This window comes from Nilaparvata lugens, chromosome 8, assembly GCF_014356525.2.
Source record: "Nilaparvata lugens isolate BPH chromosome 8, ASM1435652v1, whole genome shotgun sequence".
NCBI lineage: Eukaryota > Metazoa > Arthropoda > Insecta > Hemiptera > Delphacidae > Nilaparvata > Nilaparvata lugens.
Genome location: NC_052511.1, coordinates 11,323,681 through 11,347,842, shown reverse-complemented (window position 1 = coordinate 11,347,842; position 24,162 = coordinate 11,323,681). Strand labels below are relative to the sequence as shown.

The following is a 24,162-nucleotide window of genomic DNA, read 5'->3' as shown; positions in this document are numbered from 1 at the left end:
ATTGTATATAGACTAATTAAGCATAAACTTTGATAGCTGATCTGTGATGTGAGAAAGAGAGAAACGTTGCAAGTGAGTACCCTCTCACAGTGAATATGGATGATTGGTTACTTTAAACATACTGTATATCAGGTAGTTTTCGTGGCTTACAGCATTAACCCTTGATGAGGAAAGAACTGACAAATAGCATTGATTGATTGAGTACTTAAAATCATGTAGATTACAATAATATATACTGGCTTATACACTCATATACAATAGCTTACAATACAGCAAAATTATAGATGGATTTACATAATATAGACTGAAAAAATTATTATTGAACTGTATATGATATGAAAAAAACAATTTGTGATAACTATAGGTGTGATAGAGAGAGAGAGAAACATTAGTACAGATGGAATGAATCGCCAGGAAACACACAATTGAACAAGAGAATTTGCGGATAGCATGTGAAACGGGGTGGATGTGGGTGGGAGGATAGTGGATTAACAGGGAAACGCACAATTGAACATACACCGCTTGCGGATGACATGTGAAAAGGGAGGAAGATGTCAAAGGTTGGAGACAGAATAGTCAGTAATTGAGAGAGACAGTTTTGCAAAGTGCATATGAGGTGGATGTTTTCGGAGAGTTATTCTAGGTGTAGGTAGATGTAACACGTGGGGGTTTCTCCAACTTCGATGAAGGTGGGGGGGGAGAGCTTTACCGAGCGGTAAAGGAGAAACTAAGAGCCATTTCTCCTATGAGAAGCGGTCTTTGAGTTATAAAAGTGCACGGATCGTGCGGGGGGGTGCGCGTCTGTGTGTAGTGAGGCTTGGAGAGAACCGCCACCCGCCCCTCACCCACCGCGAGGAGTTTTTGGTCGTTTTTTCCGGACCCAACCCTGATGGGATCCGCTGGCATTAAGATGTACGACTGCGCACCTCTGCAGGGTCATAAACGACCAAGTCCCCTCTGTCCTGGTCACTGTACTGCCTTCTCTCGCCTGCCAATACCCATGTTAGACAGAGACAAATTTCTCCAATTTTATTATTGTTTTCGCTCTGCGTCGCTCTCGCACCCTCCCCGGCCGGGCAAGATCTATAAACCCGGCGGTACCTTCCGCGAAGCCTTACCCCCCTTTCAGTGTAACATCCCCTGTTGCAAAGAAATGTCGGACGATTATACACAAAGTCTGGCTGTGTCACTAGTGTATCTACTGCCCTGGTGCCACCATCGTGCTCTCTCCAGTTCTCCAGGATCACCTGCAACTAACTCTGGAGATATCACAGCATCCATCACCTCCTCTGGTAAGTAACCCACTGTGCACAAGACTCGCAGCCGATTATCTCATGAGCTCTGCTTCTCAGCCACATTCCTTTCCTCCCCTCCACTCTTCTCCACCACTACCATCTCTTCCCCCTCCATTCTGACATCATTATCATCGATGGAAATTGGTTCCATTACCGCGCCTAAATGCCGGCGTCACTTACAAATTGGGCCGCTAGGTCGAACTAATTCTTCGTCCTTGACCGTGGATAGATCACTTAATTCATCAGAGAGAACTGAGACTTGCTCAGTATAAACTCACTTGTTTGTTAGTAGGATAAGGAATTTCAACAAACTTTTACTCATTTATCAAATCTCTCAATTGAATCCTTATCGAATCAATGGCATACATTGCTTGATTGCTTCATAAATAGAATATAATACTTTGACACCATATTTATCCATCCACAGAGTCATGTTTGTTAGTAGGATTGAGTATATTCAACAAGCTTACTCCATTATCAAATCTCATTGTATCTTTATCAAATCAATGGCATACATTGCTTGATTGCTTCATAAATAGAATATAATACTTTGACACCATATTTAGGATATCCATCCACAGAGTCATGTTGTTAGTAGGATGAGTATATTCAACAAGCTTACTCCATTATCAAATCTCATTGTATCTTTATCAAATCAATGGCATACATTGCTTGATTGCTTCATAAATAGAATATAATACTTTGACACCATATTTATCCATCCACAGAGTCATGTTTGTTAGTAGAATTGAGTATATTCAACAAGCTTACTCCATCATCAAATCTCATTGAATCTCTATAAAATCAATGGCATACATTGCTTGATTGCTTCATAAATAGAATATAATCCTTTGACACCATATTTATCCATCCACAGAGTCATGTTTGTTAGTAGAATTGAGTATATTCAACAAGCTTACTCCATTACATGAATCATTTCATAAATCACCAATACAAATATCATTGTATCTTTATCAAATCAATGGCATACATTGCTTGACTGCTTCATAAATAGAATATATACTTTGACACCATATTTATCCATCCAGAGAGTCATGTTTGTTAGTAGAATTGAGTATATTCAACAAGCTTATTCCATTATCAAATCTCTTTGAATCTTTATCAAATCATTGGCATACATTGCTTGATTGGTTCAGGAATAAAATGAGCTCGCATATAATACTTTGACACAATATTTATCCATCCACAGAGTCATACATAAACTCTATACACTGCTCCTCACCATATCTCACTGTATTGTCTTTTTTCTTTAGGGCTACTTGTTATATAAATAAAAATATAAATCTCAGTACCCTTGAAATTATTTAATTTATTCATCATTTACAATGAACTTAAGGACAAAGAAACAGACTACAGTCCAAAACTTCTTTTCATCCTAATTTCATAAAATGAATTGTCCAAATAAAGGTTATGTACGACTTTCCAATTCTTCACTGAAATTGAAATTTATTCACAACACTGACATGTTTTACAAATATTTTTACAATGCAATTATCATAAAGAAACAGTATCATGATGGAAAAAATGAAAGATCTTCAGTAGCTTAACAGCTGTGATTGAAGTTCTACACTATTGTTATTGTACATAATAATATGAACGAGACAGTCACCTGACTTTGGTAACTAAAATACACTTGACTTTGGTAACTAGAATAAGAAAAAGAATAAGTCTTTGTCAATTTCACACAAACAGAATTAGAGCAATAGTAAAAAACAAAAAAGAAATAATAAACAATTTCCACACTTAAACAAAACACAAACACTTGAAACAATTATTAATTTTGAATTTAGAAAGATTAAGATCCGAATTGATAACAGAACTCCTTCTACTTAGTACTCAAAACTTGTCACAAAATAACTTGAAAGGGTAATGAGATTTATATTTTTATTGATCTCACTGTATCTCTGTCTTATTTGAAGTCTTGTCTTGTTTGTGTTCACTATATTCTAATTCATGATCCTCCATAAATAAATTATCTATTTCACTTCATGTAGATGATCCAAATTCGATCACAGATTGTATATTTCCTCTATGCTTTGATCTCTCTAAAATTGGTTAAACTTGGATAAACATGGCCTTACCTACCTCTAACCTCCAAAGGAATATATTATTGTAATCATCTTTCAGCTATGGATTTCTAATGTTATTTATCCCATATGATGATGCATCTAGATCTTGGAATTGAGGTTTCAGTATTCGCATAGTTAATGAATTGAGAATGGTATCTTGCCAGATCCTTCTTGATCAATCAGTTGATCCAATCCATCAAACTAACCTAACCTCCCATTCTTATTGTTCAGAATGTTTTACACTCGATTTTTTCTTTCCCTAGAGCAGGTTCTTCCTGAATCAACATGATTCATATTTCATGTGAAATAATATTTAAATATAGATAATAGTCCAAGACTAACTTAAAGTTCAAATATGACATTCTTCAGGATGAAGATAGATAGAAATGGGATGAGGATAGACTTTACAAAGTGACTCCAAGTTTGAAGAATGAATAACTTACTTTCGAGATAGTCTAGTTTCTCTCCCAAATACTTAAAACCTATCACTTCCTTGAATCTGATTGTTCCCACTTGCAGGCAAATTTATAATTGATGATTTTTTGCTTTTTCAAGCCATTTTTTATTTTCAATGATTTGTTATCCTTTTAATATTTTCATGACTAAATGATGCAATTTCATTCTTTAAATTCTGTGATGGATCTATCATAGCCTACATTAAATGATATTATTTTTTTGATTGGAGAGTGAAGTTATTCGATTCATGATAGCTATAGTGAGGTCCACGTTATAATGGCAGTGAATAAAGATAGAAGAATAGCGATACCGATTCTCTGCATCAATTAATTGTATTTCTACACTGTCAAAAACATAATTGGCATCATTGTGGACCTAGAAAAGGATAGTACCACTGGCTTTGTCGAATGATAGACAAGGATAGCAAAACCAAAGTTGATCAAATACTGTCATTATAACGTGGACCTCACTATAGTGAGTTTTGAGTTTTTATATACTCCTCGTTGAGTTTGTTTGTATAAGTGCATTCTTACAGTCTGAAAAGTATTGTTACTAGTAATGAAAGTTTAAACTAAGGATGAGTGGACTTGGAAGCATATGGGTATTGGTTTATTTCAATGATTCTTAATCTGGCTATACTTGATCAAACTCATCTCAATCTTCATCTCTCATCCGCCTTATTACTCACGCACAAGCCTAGAGCTCATGTGAGCATCACTCTCATCAAGAAAAAAAAACAAACAAATTGCTTGAAAAATGTTTTCTTTCTTCTCATCACAGACAACATATTGAAATTTGTATTGAGCACTTGACTTATATCAAGTATTCCAGTACAGGGATCTGGGAATGAATACAATTATTGGTCTTCCACATTATTCCTTCACAATTGAATTACAATGATTTTTTATTTCCGATTAATAATAATTAATTTTGTGCTGCATTGAGTGACGAACTGAAAATCCTCCTAAGAGTTCTCACTATCCAATTGCACTAGGGGAACGAGTTCCTTGATTTCTGATAAGGTTATTGGTTCTCAAAATAATATTGTAATATTGTTTCTACTTCTGTGTCTCTTATCAATATAAATACCATTTTTTCCAGTTCAAGCTATCTGTATTCTCTCACCAAGATCATTTTGTTGGTGTTTTGGAGGTAGAAGGGTGGGAGAAGGGTGGGAGAACCTAATAATACACGTAGAGACTGATTTGTTAACAAATCTGCATGGTTCATATCAAATTGATACATGTTTCTAATCAGCAATTAAGTTTTTCATAATTTATTCTCAAATTTATCCACAATTATTCACCCAAACGTTTCTCATTAATGAATCTATCTGCTGTGTTTTCGAGAATTTAACAGAATCCAATAAATAGGTAGTGAGTGTTTAATGGAGAATAGCCTGTAAAACGTCAGCTCAAACTCAGTCTACTATGCATTGTAGCTCATAATCATTGAAAAATACCTATTTTCAATTGTATTATCAATATGGTATGAGAAGTGAGACTTAAAAATCTAATTCGTTGATATAGTTGATGAAACTCAAGGAGAGATCAATATGAAATGGGGAATAGAGATAGAACATTTCGTTTCAGGAGATGGGTGATGAGAGAGACAGAGCAGACATGAGCATTTCTTATTGGAAAAGAGAGTAAGAAAGTTCATTTTAGAGAAGGAGACAGAATGGACTTGAGAATGAGAAGTCAATCAAAACCATTCCAGTCTTTTTTAAGATGGCGGACAAGTTGTTGATCTTGTCTCTCAAATTTGCCGAGAGACTTCATGTGGAGACAACCTTGAGAGACAATTCAATCCAAGCGGGGAAATTACATTCCTGTGAACGATGAGAGTGTTTGAAGCTTGGAGGGAAGCCAATAGAGTCCTCTTCGTCTCCATCCCAGTCAGAAAACATCAATCTTCTGGAACTTTTTTCACAAAAAATCCATGGAATCAAAATTGATTCCACTTGTTCTTATTCTCCAAGCTTGAAAACAGACACTGTAATAAACAAGTATTTTCCAAGGAGAAGAGATGCAATACAGTGGAGCATTGAAAAATGTTACTTGCCGATGAATTAATCTATCATTCCTTTTCATTGAGAACAATGTCTCAAATTTACTCATCAAATTTACTAGTATTTTAATTCCAAGTAATATTTTTATTTATGGAACCAATTCTGGAGAAGAAATTTCAAAATTGATACTCAAAAAGTATTCATGAACTATCTTTCGCAAGAATAACCATGAACTATCATCGATTTAACTCTGTATTCTTCATGAATAACCAATAACCATTTCATAGACCTTTTCATTTTCTTTCTAATTATTATTGCTATCTTATGGAATCCAACGAGCTGTATCATTCACTATCTTCATATTTTCTCTTTCTCCACTTGGTATCTCATATCCTAGTAGGGGCTAGTGTTCTAGTAAGATCTAGAACTACTTTTCGAACTTCTCTCTGGTCCAGTTTTTTTTATTCATCATATTCTCTGAGAATACAAGCATTGAAGTTTGATATGTATGCACTCATCCAAAACTCAATGTTTTTATCTATGTTTATGTTTTTGATGGGACGGATTCAAAGGTTCAAAGAACCTCACACTCAAGCTCAGACTTTCAGGCCGCTCAACTGAATGAGCCGTCATCATTCTATGAGTGTGCAATTGATTTCGTATGTTTTGTATGTAAACATAGCGGTGCATGAACTCAAGAAACCAATATTCATCATTTATTAACTCATCAATACAATTACAAATAATAATAGAGATAGGGCAAGAGCAACAGACCTAGCTAAAGCTGCTCTATTCCCAAATTTGATGGGTAGAAAAATTTCCAAAAGATAGGTTGTATGATTACTCCCAAGGATAGTGTTCATTATTATGAATATTCAACATTGAATTGAAACAAAATGAATTTCATTCAATACAATTTATCCTACTCGATGAAATATTGATGATTAATTATTGAAATTCCGCTGCTGGATGCCTGCTTCACCACTCAATTCGAGTTCTAGGCTGATGATTTTTCAAATACTTGAATATCACTTCCCCAATGATTTTCTTCGTTGGTTATTCTTCCGATTGGGTCATGACAGGTCTAGGGTTGTGTGAAATTATGCAGACAGATGTTTCCCAAAACGCAAGAGAAAGTCGAAAGTGTGAATGGTTAGCTGCGTGTTTTGTTATGGTGATCAACACCCTCAATGGACGGTTCTCATCAGTATGCAAAATAATGCAAAGGGCTCGTTCATTGGGCTCACTTTCTAATGGGCGAGAAATCCTTCAAATACTTTACTACTCCACGTTTTTGTCAATGGAGAGCTGAAGCTCCGTCTTGGAGATTGTAGGCTAGAGTTCCAGAACCTATTCCAAAGAGAAGGAGACAGAATGGACTTGAGAATGAGAAGTCAATCAAAACCATTCCAGTCTTTTTTAAGATGGCGGACAAGTTGTTGATCTTGTCTCTCAAATTTGCCGAGAGACTTCATGTGGAGACAACCTTGAGAGACAATTCAATCCAAGCGGGGAAATTACATTCCTGTGAACGATGAGAGTGTTTGAAGCTTGGAGGGAAGCCAATAGAGTCCTCTTCGTCTCCATCCCAGTCAGAAAACATCAATCTTCTGGAACTTTTTCACAAAAAATCCATGGAATCAAAATTGATTCCACTTGTTCTTATTCTCCAAGCTTGAAAACAGACACTGTAATAAACAAGTATTTTCCAAGGAGAAGAGATGCATACAGTGGAGCATTGAAAAATGTTACTTGCCGATGAATTGATCTATCATTCCTTTTCATTGAGAACAATGTCTCAAATTTACTCATCAAATTTACTAGTATTTTAATTCCAAGTAATATTTTTATTTATGGAACCAATTCTGGAGAAGAATTTCAAAATTGATACTCAAAAAGTATTCATGAACTATCTTTCGCAAGAATAACCATGAACTATCATCGATTTAACTCTGTATTCTTCATGAATAACCAATAACCATTTCATAGACCTTTTCATTTTCTTTCTAATTATTATTGCTATCTTATGGAATCCAACGAGCTGTATCATTCACTATCTTCATATTTTCTCTTTCTCCACTTGGTATCTCATATCCTAGTAGGGGCTAGTGTTCTAGTAAGATCTAGAACTACTTCTCGAACTTCTCTCTGGTCCAGTTTTTTTATTCATCATATTCTCTGAAAATACAAGCATTGAAGTTTGATATGTATGCACTCATCCAAAACTCAATGTTTTTATCTATGTTTATGTTTTTGATGGGACGGATTCAAAGGTTCAAAGAACCTCACACTCAAGCTCAGACTTTCAGGCCGCTCAACTGAATGAGCCGTCATCATTCTATGAGTGTGCAATTGATTTCGTATGTTTTGTATGTAAACATAGCGGTGCATGAACTCAAGAAACCAATATTCATCAATTTATTAACTCATCAATACAATTACAAATAATAATAGAGTTATGATAGGGCAAGAGCAACAGACCTAGCTAAAGCTGCTCTATTCCCAAATTTGATGGGTAGAAAAATTTCCAAAAGATAGGTTGTATGATTACTCCCAAGGATAGTGTTCATTATTATGAATATTCAACATTGAATTGAAACAAAATGAATTTCATTCAATACAATTTATCCTACTCGATGAAATATTGATGATTAATTATTGAAATTCTGCTGCTGGATGCCTGCTTCACCACTCAATTCGAGTTCTAGGCTGATGATTTTTCAAATACTTGAATATCACTTCCCCAATAATCTCCTTTGTTGGTTATGTTCCCAATTGAAGCTGACTTGTCATGACAGGTCAGGGGTTGTGTAAAATTATGCAGACAGATGTTTCCCAAAACGCAAGAGAAAGTCGAAAGTGTGAATGGTTAGCTGCGTGTTTTGTTATGGTGATCAACACCCTCAATGGACGGTTCTCATCAGTATGCAAAATAATGCAAAGGGCTCGTTTATTGGGCTCACTTTCTAATGGGCGAGAAATCCTTCAAATACTTTACTACTCCACGTTTTTGTCAATGGAGAGCTGGAGCTCCGTCTTAGGGATTGTAGGCTAGAGTTACCAGAACCCTATTCGAAAGACATGGTAATTTCCTCATCAATTGAGTAGAGTAAAATATATTTGTAGAGAGGTATTCGTTCTCTCATATTTCTGATCAAATAGATCAACGAGCTAGCTGATCAAATCGAAAAAATGTTGTTTGGAATAATTAATTTTACTCTTTACAGGAGAGACGAATAGGTCAAGTAGGTTGCGGTGAAGATCGATGCCACTAAACAGCTGAGCAATGATAGAAACATTTTGTGTCATTGATGGAAGATGGTTAGCGAGCTGAAATCTACAAATCGACCAGACAGTTTCGTTCGTACCCTCTTGATGTTTAGGTGGCGATATCCAATAACACATCTTCAGTTTCAATTGATTGTCAGAGTCCATTCCAATTCTACTTCTGTTGGGATACGGAAGTATATCCTTGAGATTGATTTATTTCATTGATCAACACGTAATAAAACGCTTCAATCAGAAGTTTCTTGTATGCTGCACTCTGCAACTTACATAATATACTATTCTGAAAACTCCAGGTTGTCAAAATAATACTTATTTATTTTAAAAAATCACAAAAATGTTTCAACACCAATGGAGATGTCATCTTCATTGGTTTTGAAACATGTTTGTGATTTTTTAGAATAAATAAGTGATATTTTGACAACAACCTAGAGTCTTCATTATGGATAGGTATCACAATATCTTATCATCAACAGTATCTGAATATACTATTCAATTTTTGAAATGAAATGAATGAGGTACTAAATTCCATGCTTTCCTGTAAAGAGTGAGAATTAGTCGAAGAATTATTCGAAACAACAATTTTTGAGTTAATATGATCAGCTAGCTTGTTGACCTATTTGATCAGAAATATGAGAAAACGAATAAATTGACGCTAGGCAGTAATATTTCACCATGATTTCAGCCTCACTTTATAAACGTTTCTCAAGATTCAAGTTTTATTTTGGAATTCTTCCGTACTCTGTAGATAAATAGGAGTAGCCTTTTCTTCTCACAATCATTCCAGATAATAATTATAATAATGCATGTACAGAACAAAAATGTAGAATAATTTCAGAGTTGATCCTAGTTGAATAGACTTAAAACGTTGTCAAAAATCCACTTTAATTAAATAAAAATTAAAAATTAATATTTTACAGGAGCATGCTTTCGTGTGTGCTCACGCTACAAACTTAATTAAAGATGTTGTTGATCCTAGTCTATAGTGAGGTCCACGTTATAATGGCAGTGTTTGATAAGCAATGGTATTGCTCTCCTTGTCTTTTAACAATGTAGAATTATCAATTAACGAAAATTTCATCCAAATTTTGTAAATTCATCATGAAAATATTAAGAAATATTATTTATTGCTTAATAAGATATAATTGATTATTTTCAAACGAGAATGAACAGTTAATATTACATTAAGAATCCTGTATCAGCTACCGTCTATAGAAGGTATTGATTGACAAGACACAGGTTCGGCAATGTTGTTCCCCTATTTTTCTCCACTGCCATTATAACGTGGACCTCGCTATAGGCACAGGGCTCTGACTATGATTCCAGGCTGAAGTTTTAAACGTTTCTCAAGATCCAAGTTCTTTTTGGAATTCTTCAAGCTATCCGTACTCGGTAGATAAATAGGAGTAACCTTTTCTTTCTACAATCATTCCAGATTGTAAGCATATACAGAAGAAAAATGTAGAATAATTTTACAGTTGATCCTAGTCTAGGCTTAAAATATCAAAGAGGAGAAAGATGAAATATGAAAGTGTGGAGTAGAATGTCTCGGGAAACGGAAAAAGCTTGAGGTGAAGTGTAGACCACAGATAAGAGACCCCTGAAATTGAAAAAGGCTATCTGTTTTATGTAAAAGACTGACAGACACCATAGGGACGGGTGACATATGAATCGGACATGTGATCCCATAAGCTGATAAACTATGCTGACAGCTCTTTACTATATTGTCAAGAGAATTAATGTGAACTTCGATGGAGATTACTGATATAACTTTTCCTGTAGCTTACACACATTCCAATCCTCCACAAAAATTCCCTCCAACTCAGAAATAAACTCTCAACTATTTCTAAATCTGTGGTAGAAATCCTCAATCTATCCGTCCTCCACATAACATGAGTATAATTTTTGTGGATTTAAGTGAAATTTTTAATATTTTTTGTGATTGTGAAGTAAGATTTCTGTTTGGATTTGTATTTTTAAATTAATTAATCTTATAAATTCAAAATTATTGTAGTACATACATTTTTTGGACTCAAAGTAGTGTGTGAATTAAGTTATCATTTACATAACCTCTAGACTGTGTATTGAATTGAATTGAATTGAATTGAATGAATTGAATTGATTAATTGTTTCACAAAAAAGACTTATAAAACATAAGTAAATGTACTAATTTAAGAAAATTGTATCTATGTTTAAACTATTTCACAAAATAATTGAAACTGTACTCACATGGACCTGTCGGTCTGTTCGTAAGAGTTCGCATAAGTATATTGAATTCAATTTACACAGATAACTTATCTATGATACAGAGAAGTAATATTACTATTATAGATAGCTACCAATATTTAATAGTATTGAATAATACAATATCAAAACTATTTAAATAAAGATAAAAATATTTCCAAATTAAGGTTTAAAGCAGTTTTGGGCGAATGCCTGTTGTTTTTACCTGCATCGTATCTATTGTCTATGAATAAATGAATAAATAAATGAATAATTGACCGAACAAAGTGAGGTCTAAGATTCAAGTCGACGGTTTAGCATTTCTCTTAATGTTTATATGTTGCGCATTTAAGGCGAAACGCGTTAATGAATTCTCATGAAATTTGACAGGTATGTTCATTTTTTAATTGCTCGTCGACGTATATACAAGGTTTTTGGAAATTTTGCATTTCAAGGATGATATAAAAGGGAAAAGGAGCCTCCTTCATACGCTAATATTAGAGTAAAATCAGTCTATAGAATTTTGCATTTCAAGGATAATATAAAAGGAAAAAGGAGCCTCCTTCATACGCCGATATTAGAGTAAAAATCAGACTATAGAATTATTCATCATAAATCATCTGACAAGTGATTACACAGATGTGTGGAGAAGCCAGTCTATTGCTGTATTTCCATAAGGTCTATAGTTTCAATCAGGTACTTGTGGATGAGAATACTGCGTGAGGTCTACTGTTCACAGAGCTACTAGTCTAATGGAAACTATACCATTATAACTCGCGATACATACCAAACTATATTCTCAGAAAATACCGTATTTCTCATTCCATCTTTGTTCACTGTCGCACTCACTTTGTCGACTCGTTGAAAGTTCAAAATGGAGACTGATAGTTAGGCCTATCGACCAGTTTTGTCAGTAGCCTACGGATATCATATTAAATCAGAAATATTTTCTTCAGATACTGTTTTTGGTGCGATATAGTGATATTTATCCATAATGAAACACTGGAATGTAGTCTAGAAATATTAGGAATTTATTGAAAAATTACATACATTTTTCTACAACTATGGTGTCATCTTCAGACCAAAACATAGGTGTTGAAACTATCATGTATTTGATTTTTCAATAAATTCGTGATATTTCTGAATTTATTGAAAAATAAAATAAATGTTTCAACACCTATGTTTCAATGTGAAGATGATACCATAGGTGTATCACTTGAAAATGGCATCAATGTCCGAGACATGTTGTGATTAAATAATTCATAAAGGGTACTGAGATTTCAATTTTTCTTTCTATTTCTATAAAAAGTAGCCCTATACAGAGATAAATATATAGAGAAAAGAGATAAATGTTGAAACATGTATGTAATTTTCCAATAATAATTCCTGATATTTCTAGACAACATATCTTTGTTTCATTAGAATATTGTTATGATACGTGATGATTGGAGTTGTTAATCGACTGGACCTTTATTGAGCTGAATCATCATTCATCCTAGAAGGGTCTTTTGGATAATTGTATTCTATTTCTGTCATGTATCCCATTCATTTCTATTCCATTCACTCCACTTAACAAGTTCCAAAGTTTACAAGTCACTGAAAAAATTCCTCTCAACTGATTTTCGAATCGTAATTAGAAACGTTACACCTTTTTACGCCCAATTGTAACTTACACCGAAGTCTACAATTGTAAGCCTGCTTCACATTTCTAGTGATGTAGTGGGTCTTCGGGAAATCTGTTCAACAATTTTTCCAAGTTCATAAAAAATTCAAATCGGCATTGGTGAATACTTTGCTAATTTGAAAGAGTAGAAGATTTTTTAGTAATATAAATAAATAATCTGATCAGGTCCAGAAACTATGAAAGAAATTTGAAATAGTTCTCACCAAGATTATTGTTATAAACTGAAATTGATATCAAGATGAATTGATTCATATTGATATCCATGTAACAAGAATAATCTATCATTATCGAGTATGAATGAAAGATCAACACAAAACTAATTGATTGTTTGCTCACATTATAATATAATATAGGGTGACCGAGCTCCGCTTGGAGTTAATAAGCAAAGGCATGGAACATTTTGAAGGGAAAAATAATAGAATAAACCATAAAAATTGAGTATTATTGGTTGAGAATTACCAATATGTACTGTCCAATAACAACTGTCATATTATAAATAATGAATCTGATATGATGACCCCTGAAGTTTGAAGGTTGGTGTAGGTACTATTGGATTCCAATACAATTAACAATTTTCTTCAAATAATCTATTGAATTATCTTTAAATTTGATATAAAATAATATTATAGGAATAATTATTATTATTATTGGATTCCAATTCTAATACAATTAACAATTTTCTTCAAATAATCTATTGAATTATCTTGATAAATTTGATATAAAATAATATTACGGAAATAATTACAGTATATATAAGATATGATAGAACAGTATTCAATTCAATTATTCGATCTAATCTTATGAACCGCATTGTTGAGATATTCAGGTTATGAATAATCAATTTCAACAAAAATGGTGAATCAGGCTACTGCGCATGCGATGCGGATAGGCGAGAGTTAATGATTAAACAGCTGTGCAGCTCATTCAGTATCATCAGCTGGCTTCATTATTAATTCTTCTTCTTTCACTTATCACTTTCTCTTTTTCATTTTTCGTGTTCTCATTTTTCTTCCTCTTCTTCTTCTTCTTCTTCTTCTTCTTCTTCTTCTTCTTCTTCTTCTTCTTCTTCTTCTTCTTCTTCTTCTTCTTCTTCTTCTTCTCTTCTTCTTCTTCTTCTTCTTCTTCTTCTTCTTCTTCTTCTTCTTCTTCTTCTTCCTTCTTCTTCTTCTTCTTCTTCTTCTTCTCTTCTTCTTCTTCTTTCTTCTTCTTCTTCTTCTTCTTCTTCTTCTTTTCTTCTTCTTCTTCTTCTTCTTCTTCTTCTTCTTCTTCTTCTTCTTCTTCTTCTTCTTCTTCCTTCTTCTTCTTCTCTTCTTCTTCTTCTTCTTCTTCTTCTTCTCTTCTTCTTCTTCTTCTTCTTCTCTTCTTCTTCTTCTTCTTCTTCTTCTCTTCTTCTTCTCTTCTTCTTCTTCTTCTTCTTCTTCTTCTCTTCTTCTTCTTCTTCTTCTTCTGCTTCTTCTTCTTCTTTCTTCTTCTTCTTCTTCTCTTCTTCTTCTTCTTCTTCTTCTTCTTCTTCTTCTCTTCTTCTTCTTCTTCTCCTTCTTCATTCAACAATATAACTCTCTACAGGTGTAGAAACTCAGTCGGCAGTAATTTTGAAATTTTCAAATGTGCCGCCAAGCGCCGTTACCATGGCAACCGGTGACCGACACGCGGCAGCCATCAGGCGACTGCCGGCCGGCAGGTAAGCACGTCGCTTGTCATAACTTGTCAAATTTTGACGGTCACCTCTGCCTTTGTTTTGAACAGTCGCGTCGCGAATTTCAAGTGGAACTGACCTCTATGTCGTCGCGCTCGTCAATTTTGTAGTTCTAACGAATATTTCCGGTATCTAGTGGCTCGTTAATGGATCAGGAAGTTAATGTGAGTATTTTATTTCAATGTAAATAGTAATTTTTAATCATTACCCAAAATTATATCAATGAACTCCGAAAATCTAACCTATTTTACTCACAAATATATATTGATAGGGTTACCAAGGGTTATCCGTATAGGGTTATCAACTACAGCTACCAGCTATAGATTTGTAGCTACAGATAGACATACGAGTTAGGAAACCAACTCACAAGTCATCATGTATCCTTATAGTTTCAAGGATATTAGATGTGTGGTTGTAGATTATTCGAGTGGTAACCTGAGCTTTAACGATAACCTGAAAATTTCAATTCAATTCAATTTTTATTTGCCATATATACAAGATTTATACAATTACAAATTCACATAATAATAATGGGTACATCGTACAGAAATTCAGAATATACTCTATTCTAGAATAATAAAAATAAATAGATATAACATAACTGAAATCCCAGTTGTACTCATTTTCCGGCAATATATTTTGCTAGCAGAGACACGTGTCTGATCGCTAGCAATGAGTTCAGTCAAATCATTGAAAGATTTTTTTTTGAACTGGAACATATAAAAAGAACTTGTTGAAATCACAAAATCAAAATTTTATTCTAGGTATTCACCAAATCAATCTATTATGTGTAATTTTATGATTAAAAGTCTATTTTGAAAAATATTCTAGTTTTTAGAAACAAAATGATTGGCTCATGGGGCTGACTCAATTATCTGTTGCCAAACTTTGAGACGGATTCCCACATTATCAGTACCAGAGTCAGTGTAGCCAGTACAACGAGAATAAAATCCCAATGATTTCTTACTTGAATATTCCCACTGTGCACAAAGAATTTAGGAATAGACAATAAAAATGAATGTAATGAGGGAATAGGAGTTCTTATGTTCAGTTTTGTCCTATTCCCTCATTACATTCATTTTCGCAATTATTGCGAATGGATAGACAATGGATAGAGGAATAGATGATGAAGATGAATGTACTGAGGGAATACGACATCTTATTTAGTTCTGTCCTATTCCCTCATTACATTAATTTTCGTAATGCGAATGGAGAATTAAGGAATAGACAATAAAAATGAATGAGGTGAGTGAATAGAAGCTCTTATGTTCAGTTTTGTCTAATTCCCTCATTATTTATTCATTTTCGCAATTGTGAATGGATAGAGAATGAATAGAGGATAAAATAATGTAATGAGGTTTCGTCTTCATCATTCTCTTCTTCCTTTTCCCTCTCTCCTTCTTTTGTTCTTCTCCTCCTCTTCCTTCTTCCCCTTCTCATTCGTCCTCTTCTAAGCTGAGAATATTGTCACGTTTTACACATGATCAGCTGATTGGAATAGTTTGTATTCGCCGGGCCATACAGCTGGAATAATCATATCTCACTTCTATTAGTGGTACAAAAGATGATAAAAGTTGCAGTCTTTCATCAGCTGTGAAATTGCAGTCTTGTATCAGCTGTTCATGGAATGATAAATTTCTCCTTTCCATGTCCTTCAGCGAGTTTTCTCAGGAATGATACACTGTGCAATCGAATTTTTATATCAGGAACCTCCTCTATTGAAAATTCAATCAAAATCTTAGAGCCGTTTTCGAGATCCGTAATACATACATAAATAAATAATTGTCACTTCAGATACAGTTGTTGGTGAGATATTGTGATATATACCATAATGGGAACACTGGCATGTTGTCAAAAAATAACACTTATTTATTTTGAATAAATAATCAATTTAAAATCTTATTCTTGTTCATGTGCTATTATTATTCTTCATCACTTGGAATGTCCAAATCAACATCATCATTGTCATACAATAACTGTTCTGATTACTATAAATTCAATAAATAATGATTGAACAGTAACTCATTAAATAGAAAATTAACTTTCAAAAGGAAACTTCTAATTTTGCAGAAACTAGTCAGCTCAACTTGTAAACAAAAGCATCAGGTCAACAAGCTACAGTTTGACCAACAGTGCTTCACAAAATTTTCATAACTCAGTCAGTTTTAAAGATACAGAATACGAAATTTAGCAGGCATGTACAGAAAACCAGCTGGAATTGATTTGAAGTTTTACAGATACAGTATTGTGGAGAGATATTGTGAACGTTAGTAGAAAAAAGGTTGATCACTCACAGGTGCAAGATTCGAAGTGGTGGTGGGAACGCCAGCGTGACGTCACATGTAGTAAAAATGTGATAGAGTAACCACACTGAACATACAGTTTATTCACTGTATCTTCAAATATATCGTCATTTAATCTCCTCAAGATTGACCTAGAACTTGAAAATTCCCATACCTATAGGGAATGAATCACCGATTCTAATGATATTGTTAAATATTTCAAGTTCATTCAACTTGTATGAAGTTGAAAGTTTTTCAAGAATCTAAAAAGGTGACACGAAAAAGTTAATAAGCTGGGAAAGCATTAGTAGACAACGTTATATTATTATAATTTCAGATTAACCTTTTTAAAAAATCTTGACAAACCATGCATCGCAATAAACTACTAAATACTAAACTACAACATCGCTTCTGTCTACTAACTTTGAGATATTGTGATATCTATCCATAATGGAGACACTGGCATGTTGTCGAAAATATCACTTATTTATTTGAATAAATAATCAATTTATAGTTTTCAATTCTCACAGAATATGACACCATTCGTGTTGAAACATGTTTTTGATTCTTGAAATAAATAAGTGATATTTTTGACAATAACTCAGTGTTTTCTTCAAATGATAGTGTGTTTTTCTTTAGGGTACTCTTGAGTATAAATAAAAATATAAATCTCAGTACCCTTTTTGAAATTATTACACAACAATGTTTCGGCTATATGATGCCATTATCAAGTGATTAGAAAATAAATAATAATGACATCGGATGGTCAAAACATGTTGCAACTAAATAATTTTAAAAGGTACTTGATTTATATTTCTTTTTATAAATAAATACATACAGAAATTGCTCGCTCAATATTATAGGAAGAATGATGAAGGATTGTTCTAACGCTCAACTGAGAAAAGTCACGGAAAAATTATGACAAAAAGGATAGAAATTTATTTTCTTCTCTCAATCCCAACCTCGTTCGACGCTATTATAGTTGTTGGTTTAAAAATGGAAACTCACGAGAAATCTTGATCAAGTTGATCATTATATTCTTCCAAATCTCAACTGACTGGAGTTACTACCTCCGTAAACAAAGCCGTGTGAATCCGTGTGACGTCAGCACTGGTGAGCCCTACCAATAAAAATTCGTTAATTCCAGCTGATCTATATCAGCTTGTGTTTTTATTGATGTATAAGCCCTACTGCGCTGACGTCACACGAATGCACTACGGCTTTGTTTACGGAGGTTGTGCTCGATTTGGGAACAAACTTCACCAACCTCTAGACGGTGTCTGTTTCATATCCATCACATGACAACCACCCAGGATTCATGTCGCAGAATAAGAAGGTTGACACCTTACAAATTTCACTAGCCACGCCTCATTTTTCCACACCATTTCACGAGTGCTGAGTGCTGAGGGGACGAAAATATGCTCCAATTTTTTGCTGTTCACCCCTCATCACATTACTCGACAGTCATCTCGTTGTTGATCTTGAAAACAGATCTGGTGGGAAATATGTTGTGAACGTTAATAGAAATGAGAAAATGAGGGAGCACGGATCTGCAGAGAATGATCGGGGATGGAGGAGAGAGGAAAAATGAGAAGATGGGATTTGAAAGAGAAGATGAGAAGATGATGATGATCTCCTTCTCGATTTTGTCAATTTTTTGTCTGTACTCCTTCACCTGATAATTTCTTCCTCCTCCATTCTCATCATCCTTCCTTCCTCTTCTCTTTCTTTCGTCATCCTTCTCCTCCTCTTTCTTCCTTCCTCTTTCATTCTGACAATCTTTTCCTCTTCCTTTCTTCCTCCATCATCCTTCCCCACCACTCCTTCTCCTTCCCATGAAGAAGGAAGGAGAATGGAGGGGGATGGAAAAATCAGGAGAATGACAGAAAAAGATTATCAGAATGAAAGAGGAAGGAAGGAAGAGGAGGAAAAGGATGATGGAGGAAGGGAGAAAGAGGAGAAAGATTGTCAGAATAAAAGAGGAAAGAAGAAAGAGGGGAGAAGGATGATGGAGGAAGGAAAAAAGAGGAGGAGAAGGATGATGGAGGATGGGAGTGATGAGGAAGATTGTCAGATTAAAAGAGTGAGGGAGAAAGAAGAGGAGAAGGATGATGAAGGAAGGAGAAGAGGAAGGAAGAGGATGATGAAAATGGAGGAGGAAGAAATTATCAGGTGAAGGAGTAGAGACAAAAAATTGACAAAATCAAGAAGGAAACAACAATGAGGTAGAGTGTGAGAAGGAGAAACAAAAGGAGAGAGAAAATGTGAGGCAGATGTAGAATGTAGAGAAATTGATTTTCAAAACAGAAGTCATAGCTAAGAGAATGGAAAGTGTAAAGAAATGTGTGGAGTGTGAAGAAAAGTTATCATTAACAAAAAAGGAGAAAATTAGCTTCAGATGAGAAGGATTAATCGTAGATAGATGAAATTAAAAGAAGGAAAGAAAGAGGCAACAGAGATTGATTTATTAGACAGATAGACCTGAGCCAGCCAGGCCACTCGATATTATAATTATTATTAGACACATAATATTAGTTGATGTATAGATTCAATGTTGGATATTGTGTTTGACTACTGTGATACTGTATTCTGTATATTGTAAATTGCATTTTATTCTTAATGAATTTTGTATGTGACCTGGCTTATGTACTGATGTACTCTGGCTCAAATAAAAATCATTGAATCATTGAATCATTGAATCATTGAATCATTGAATCATTGAATCATTGAATCATTGAATCATTGAATCATTGAATCATTGAATCATTGAATAATTGAATAATTGAATAATTGAATCATCGAATCATTGAATCATTGAATCATGAATCATTGAATCATTGAATCATTGAATCATTGAATCATTGATCATTGAATCATCAAATCATTGAATCATTGAATTATTGAATAATCAAATCATTGAATCATTGAGGAACTGGTGGAAGTGTACAAGATGGACAGAAATTTTCAGGAAAATGGATAAGAAGAAAACAGTGCATTGCAAGATATGTGAGTTAATGAATCTTGAAAGAAGAAATATAAGGGTACTTGAGAATGCATAAATGATGTTGGAGAGAAGAAAAGAGGAAATGAGAGAGAATAAGTATTGTGAAGAAGAAGTGGTTATGAGGGGATCAGAAAATTTAAATAGAGGAGGATCGGAAAGGAGAAAATTGTAATATAGATGAAAATATTGTTGTAAATTAATGGAAGCGAGAAGAAGTGATGAACGTTCTAAGAAATATGGTGAAAGAGGAAGAGGAAAATGGAGAAATTGAGAATTGGAGAAAATGGAGAAGAGAGAGCCGATTGTGAAATCGATTGAGAGATGAGGGGGAGAAGAGAATAAGAAGTAGGCTACAAAGATGAAAATAAGAGAAGAGAAGAAAAAGAAAAACAGGCAATAGAGTTGGTTGTTACTTAGACGCTTGTCTGCGTTTGTGTTGAGAAGATAAAATAGGAAGAAGTGGAAGAAGAAGGAGAAGAAGGCCGAAGAGCGTGATGAAGAGTGAGGGAGAACGCCGGAGCAGCAATAACAATAATAAGAAGAAGGAGTGTCAGTAAAAATTTTAGGGGTTGATGCTGTTTGGGATTGGCAGCAGGGTAGTTTAAGGTAAAATAGAAGGAGGGGGTGTGCGCCCAGGGGGGGGCTGTTTCACTGCGAAAAGAGAGCGCTAGGGGTGGAGGAAAAGAGAGGGAAAATGTAGCAACAACCCAGGGAAAAATAAGAGGGAGATTCTTTGCCCTTCGTGCAATATTATATAGGTTTTTACACTAATAATGTCTTGTATGCCGGTCCGTTAGACTGTGGAGAATTCCTGCTCACTCAGTCGGTGTGGAGAAACGTCGGAATATTCTTCCAAGCTATTGATTGCCCGTCTGGCTTTCTGGTATCTAGGGTCAACCATCTTGTTAGCTCTAGCTCTCATTAAGTAATGGATGCTTGAGTCTGTCCAGTACTCTACTCTGATAAGGCTGCAAGAGGCTACTTGTTTCTTGGTAAGTTCCACCTCTGTTATCATACATGTGTATTATATTTATCTATAAGTGCTGTTAGGTTGAAACTCTTCAAGACCTGAACCGTTAGCATAGTTGAGAATCTGAAACTCTTCATTCCATAGTTTGAAAAAAATGAGAGTATTTTATAGAGTATACAGTGTCCTACTGTATAGATGATAAGAAACTGTGAAGATTATACTAATGTTTTGGGAGGGAGTGATGTTAGAGATGTTGGTTTAAAACTCTTAAAGACTTGAAAAACCCGTTGGCATAGTGGAGAATCTGAATCATATCATTTAATAGTTTTAAATATGAGAGTATATAGAGTATTCACAGTGTTATATTGTATAGATGATAAGAGCCTGTGAAGATTAAACTCATGTTTTGGGTGAGAGTGGTGTTAGAGATGTTGGTTTGAAACTCTTGAAGACTTGAAAAAACCGTTAGCATAGTGGAGAATCTAAAATGTTTCATTCCATAGTGAATGAGAGTATATTATAGAGTATCCACAGTGTTCTACCGTATAGATGATAAGAACCTGTGGAGATTATACTCATGTTTTGTGTGGAGGTGCTGTTAGAAATGTTGGGTTGAAACTATTGGAGACTTGAAAAAACCGTTGGCATAGTGGAGAATCTAAATCCTATCATTCCATAATTTCATACATGGGAGTATATATAGAGTATTCACAGTGCTATATTGTATAGATGATAAGAACCTGTGAAGATTACACTCATGTTTTGGGAGGGAATGATGTTGGAAATGTTGAGTTAAATTCTTGAAGACTTGAAGAAACCGTTGGCATAGTGGAGAATCTAAATCCTATCATTTCATAGTTTGGGATATGAGAGTATATTATAGAGTATTCACAGTGTTATATTGTATAGATGATAAGAACCTGTGAAGATTATACTCATGTTTTGGGAGGGAGTGATGTTAGAGATGTTGGGTTAAAACTCTTGAAGACTTGAAAAACCCGTTGGCATAGTGGAGAATCTAAATCCTATCATTTCATAGTTTGAGATATGAGAGTATATTATAGAATATTCACAGTGTTATATTGTATAGATGATAAGAGCCTGTGAAGATTACACTCATGTTTTGGGAGGGAGTGATGTTGGAGATGTTGGGTTGAAACTATTGAAGACTTGAAAAAACCGTTGGCACAGTGGAGAATCTAAATCCTATCATTCCATAATTTCATACATGGGAGTATATAGAGTATTCACAGTGCTATATTGTATAGATGATAAGAGCCTGTGAAGATTATACTAATGTTTTGGGTGGGAGAGCTGTAAGAGATGATGAGTTGAAACTCTTAAAGACTTGTAAAAACCGTTCAGAATCTAAAACCTGAATTCTATTGGCATAGTGGAGGATCTAAAACCTGTTATTTCATAATTCCAGATATGGGAGTATATAGAGTATTCACAGTTTTCTACTGTATAGATGATAAGAACCTCTGAATATCATACTAATGTTCCCAAGCTGCTTTATCATGCTGTTCCTCCATTTTTTAAAATGAGGAGATTGAGTTATCATGTTGGAAAATGGAGTGTCATTACTGGTTCTTATCATGGAAAGTGAGATGTTAATGATATGATAAGCGCTTCCAGGAGAATTAGATGCCAAATGATTTATTGCAATTTATTTATTCATTTTATTTACAATGCAAATGACATTAATGTGATAATGTGTTTTGTTTCAATGTGGAAATTAGTGAAGAATTGGAAAGTCGCACATAACCATTATTTGGACAATTTATTTTATGAAATTGGGATGAAAAGAAGTTTTGGACTGTTGTCTGTTTCTTTGTCCTCAAGTTGATTGTAAATGATAAATCAAATCAAATCAATTTACTTTCCACATTGCATTACAAAAAAATGTGAAATTTCATAAATTTAATTATAAATAGAATACATCAATTGAAATAGAAAATGATACATTATCACATTAAGGCTTGTATGTAGATGGCGTGGAATACCCCCAAGAAGACTATACGTCTGTGAATGGGGGAGAGTTCTTGCATGAAAATAGAGTAACATGTATCTGTGCTATTGAACTATTAACTTTATGTTTCAAACAACTAAATAGAAAAATTTAACTGCTGTTTATAGTTTATTCAGAAAAATACGTAATAAATAGCAGAGCAGAGTTGATTATAAATTTACAAGTGGGAGAGCAAGGGAACCTAAGACCAACAATGGAGCGCGAGAAAGTTATATTTTAATTAAATTGAGCTGGTAATTTATACTAGAGTACGGTGAATGGAGCAGTTCCTCAGTTCCAATCCAGCCAACACTCGACCAACCTATTTTTATACACCACGTCTATTATTTATTAATTAAATAAATAGATAAATGAACATTGGTAGATGAAATAATAAGGTAGTCATTGTGATATTTTTCTTCCAAATTTATAGGTGACAAAGTCCAAGATGAGGTTAGAATTTCACGTGTACATTTTTTATAAAATGTTAGTCCAAAGTAAACATGAAAACTATAAATTTAGATGGCTTGAATTAATAAAATACTATTCCATTGAGGATGATTATCTCAAATTTAGTTTTCAATCGGTATTGGGGTTTCATGATTGTGATTTTCCATGTGGCCATGAAGTTGAATAATTATGATTTCCAGGGAACTAGACATTTTTAATCATTAAATATTTGTTAATGATATGTTTCATCATAATACATTTTATAATGGACTGCCAGATTACGATACATTTGATAATAGGATGCTGACAAAATTCTTTAATCGACTTTTGTGCTCTAAGTGCAGTTTGCACAGTGACATGTTTAAACTTCAGTTTAAACTGAATTTCATTATGAACTGGATTAACTTCATATCAAGTCTCGTTCGTTATAATGTGGTTGATTCTGAGTTCAAGCCACCAGCTGATTGAATTCAGTTGAACTTTGACTGTGCAAACGGCCCTTAATGTGATATGAATGTCAGAAACTGAATATCTCTCACCATTCAGGGGAGTCAGTGATACTACCTTGTTGCATTCTATCGAGAATAAATTGACTTATCCAATAGCAATTCAAGTTATGTAACAATCTACTACAGGATACCTCTACAACTTCAAGTGATACAGACTTTTGTTCCACTCAACGTTTTCAATAGTTTCCATTTCTGG

The 24,162-nt window shown here is 34.2% G+C and overlaps 1 protein-coding gene across 3 annotated transcripts in view; it reads left to right on the top strand.

Moving 5' to 3' along the window:
* The first annotated feature begins 731 nt into the window (after window positions 1-731).
* Window positions 732-24,162, top strand: part of LOC120352627 — a 52,980-nt gene continuing 29,549 nt past the window's right edge. For 2 of the 3 annotated variants that reach the window (XM_039433904.1, XM_039433903.1), the window contains exon 1: window positions 732-1,292. In XM_039433904.1, the coding sequence (XP_039289838.1) occupies window positions 890-1,292 (403 nt within the window). In that variant the 5' untranslated portion in view covers window positions 732-889. Of the gene's footprint in view, window positions 1,293-14,756; window positions 14,905-24,162 lie in introns of those variants that run through there. The other variant, XR_005571976.1, reaches the window with a different exon arrangement.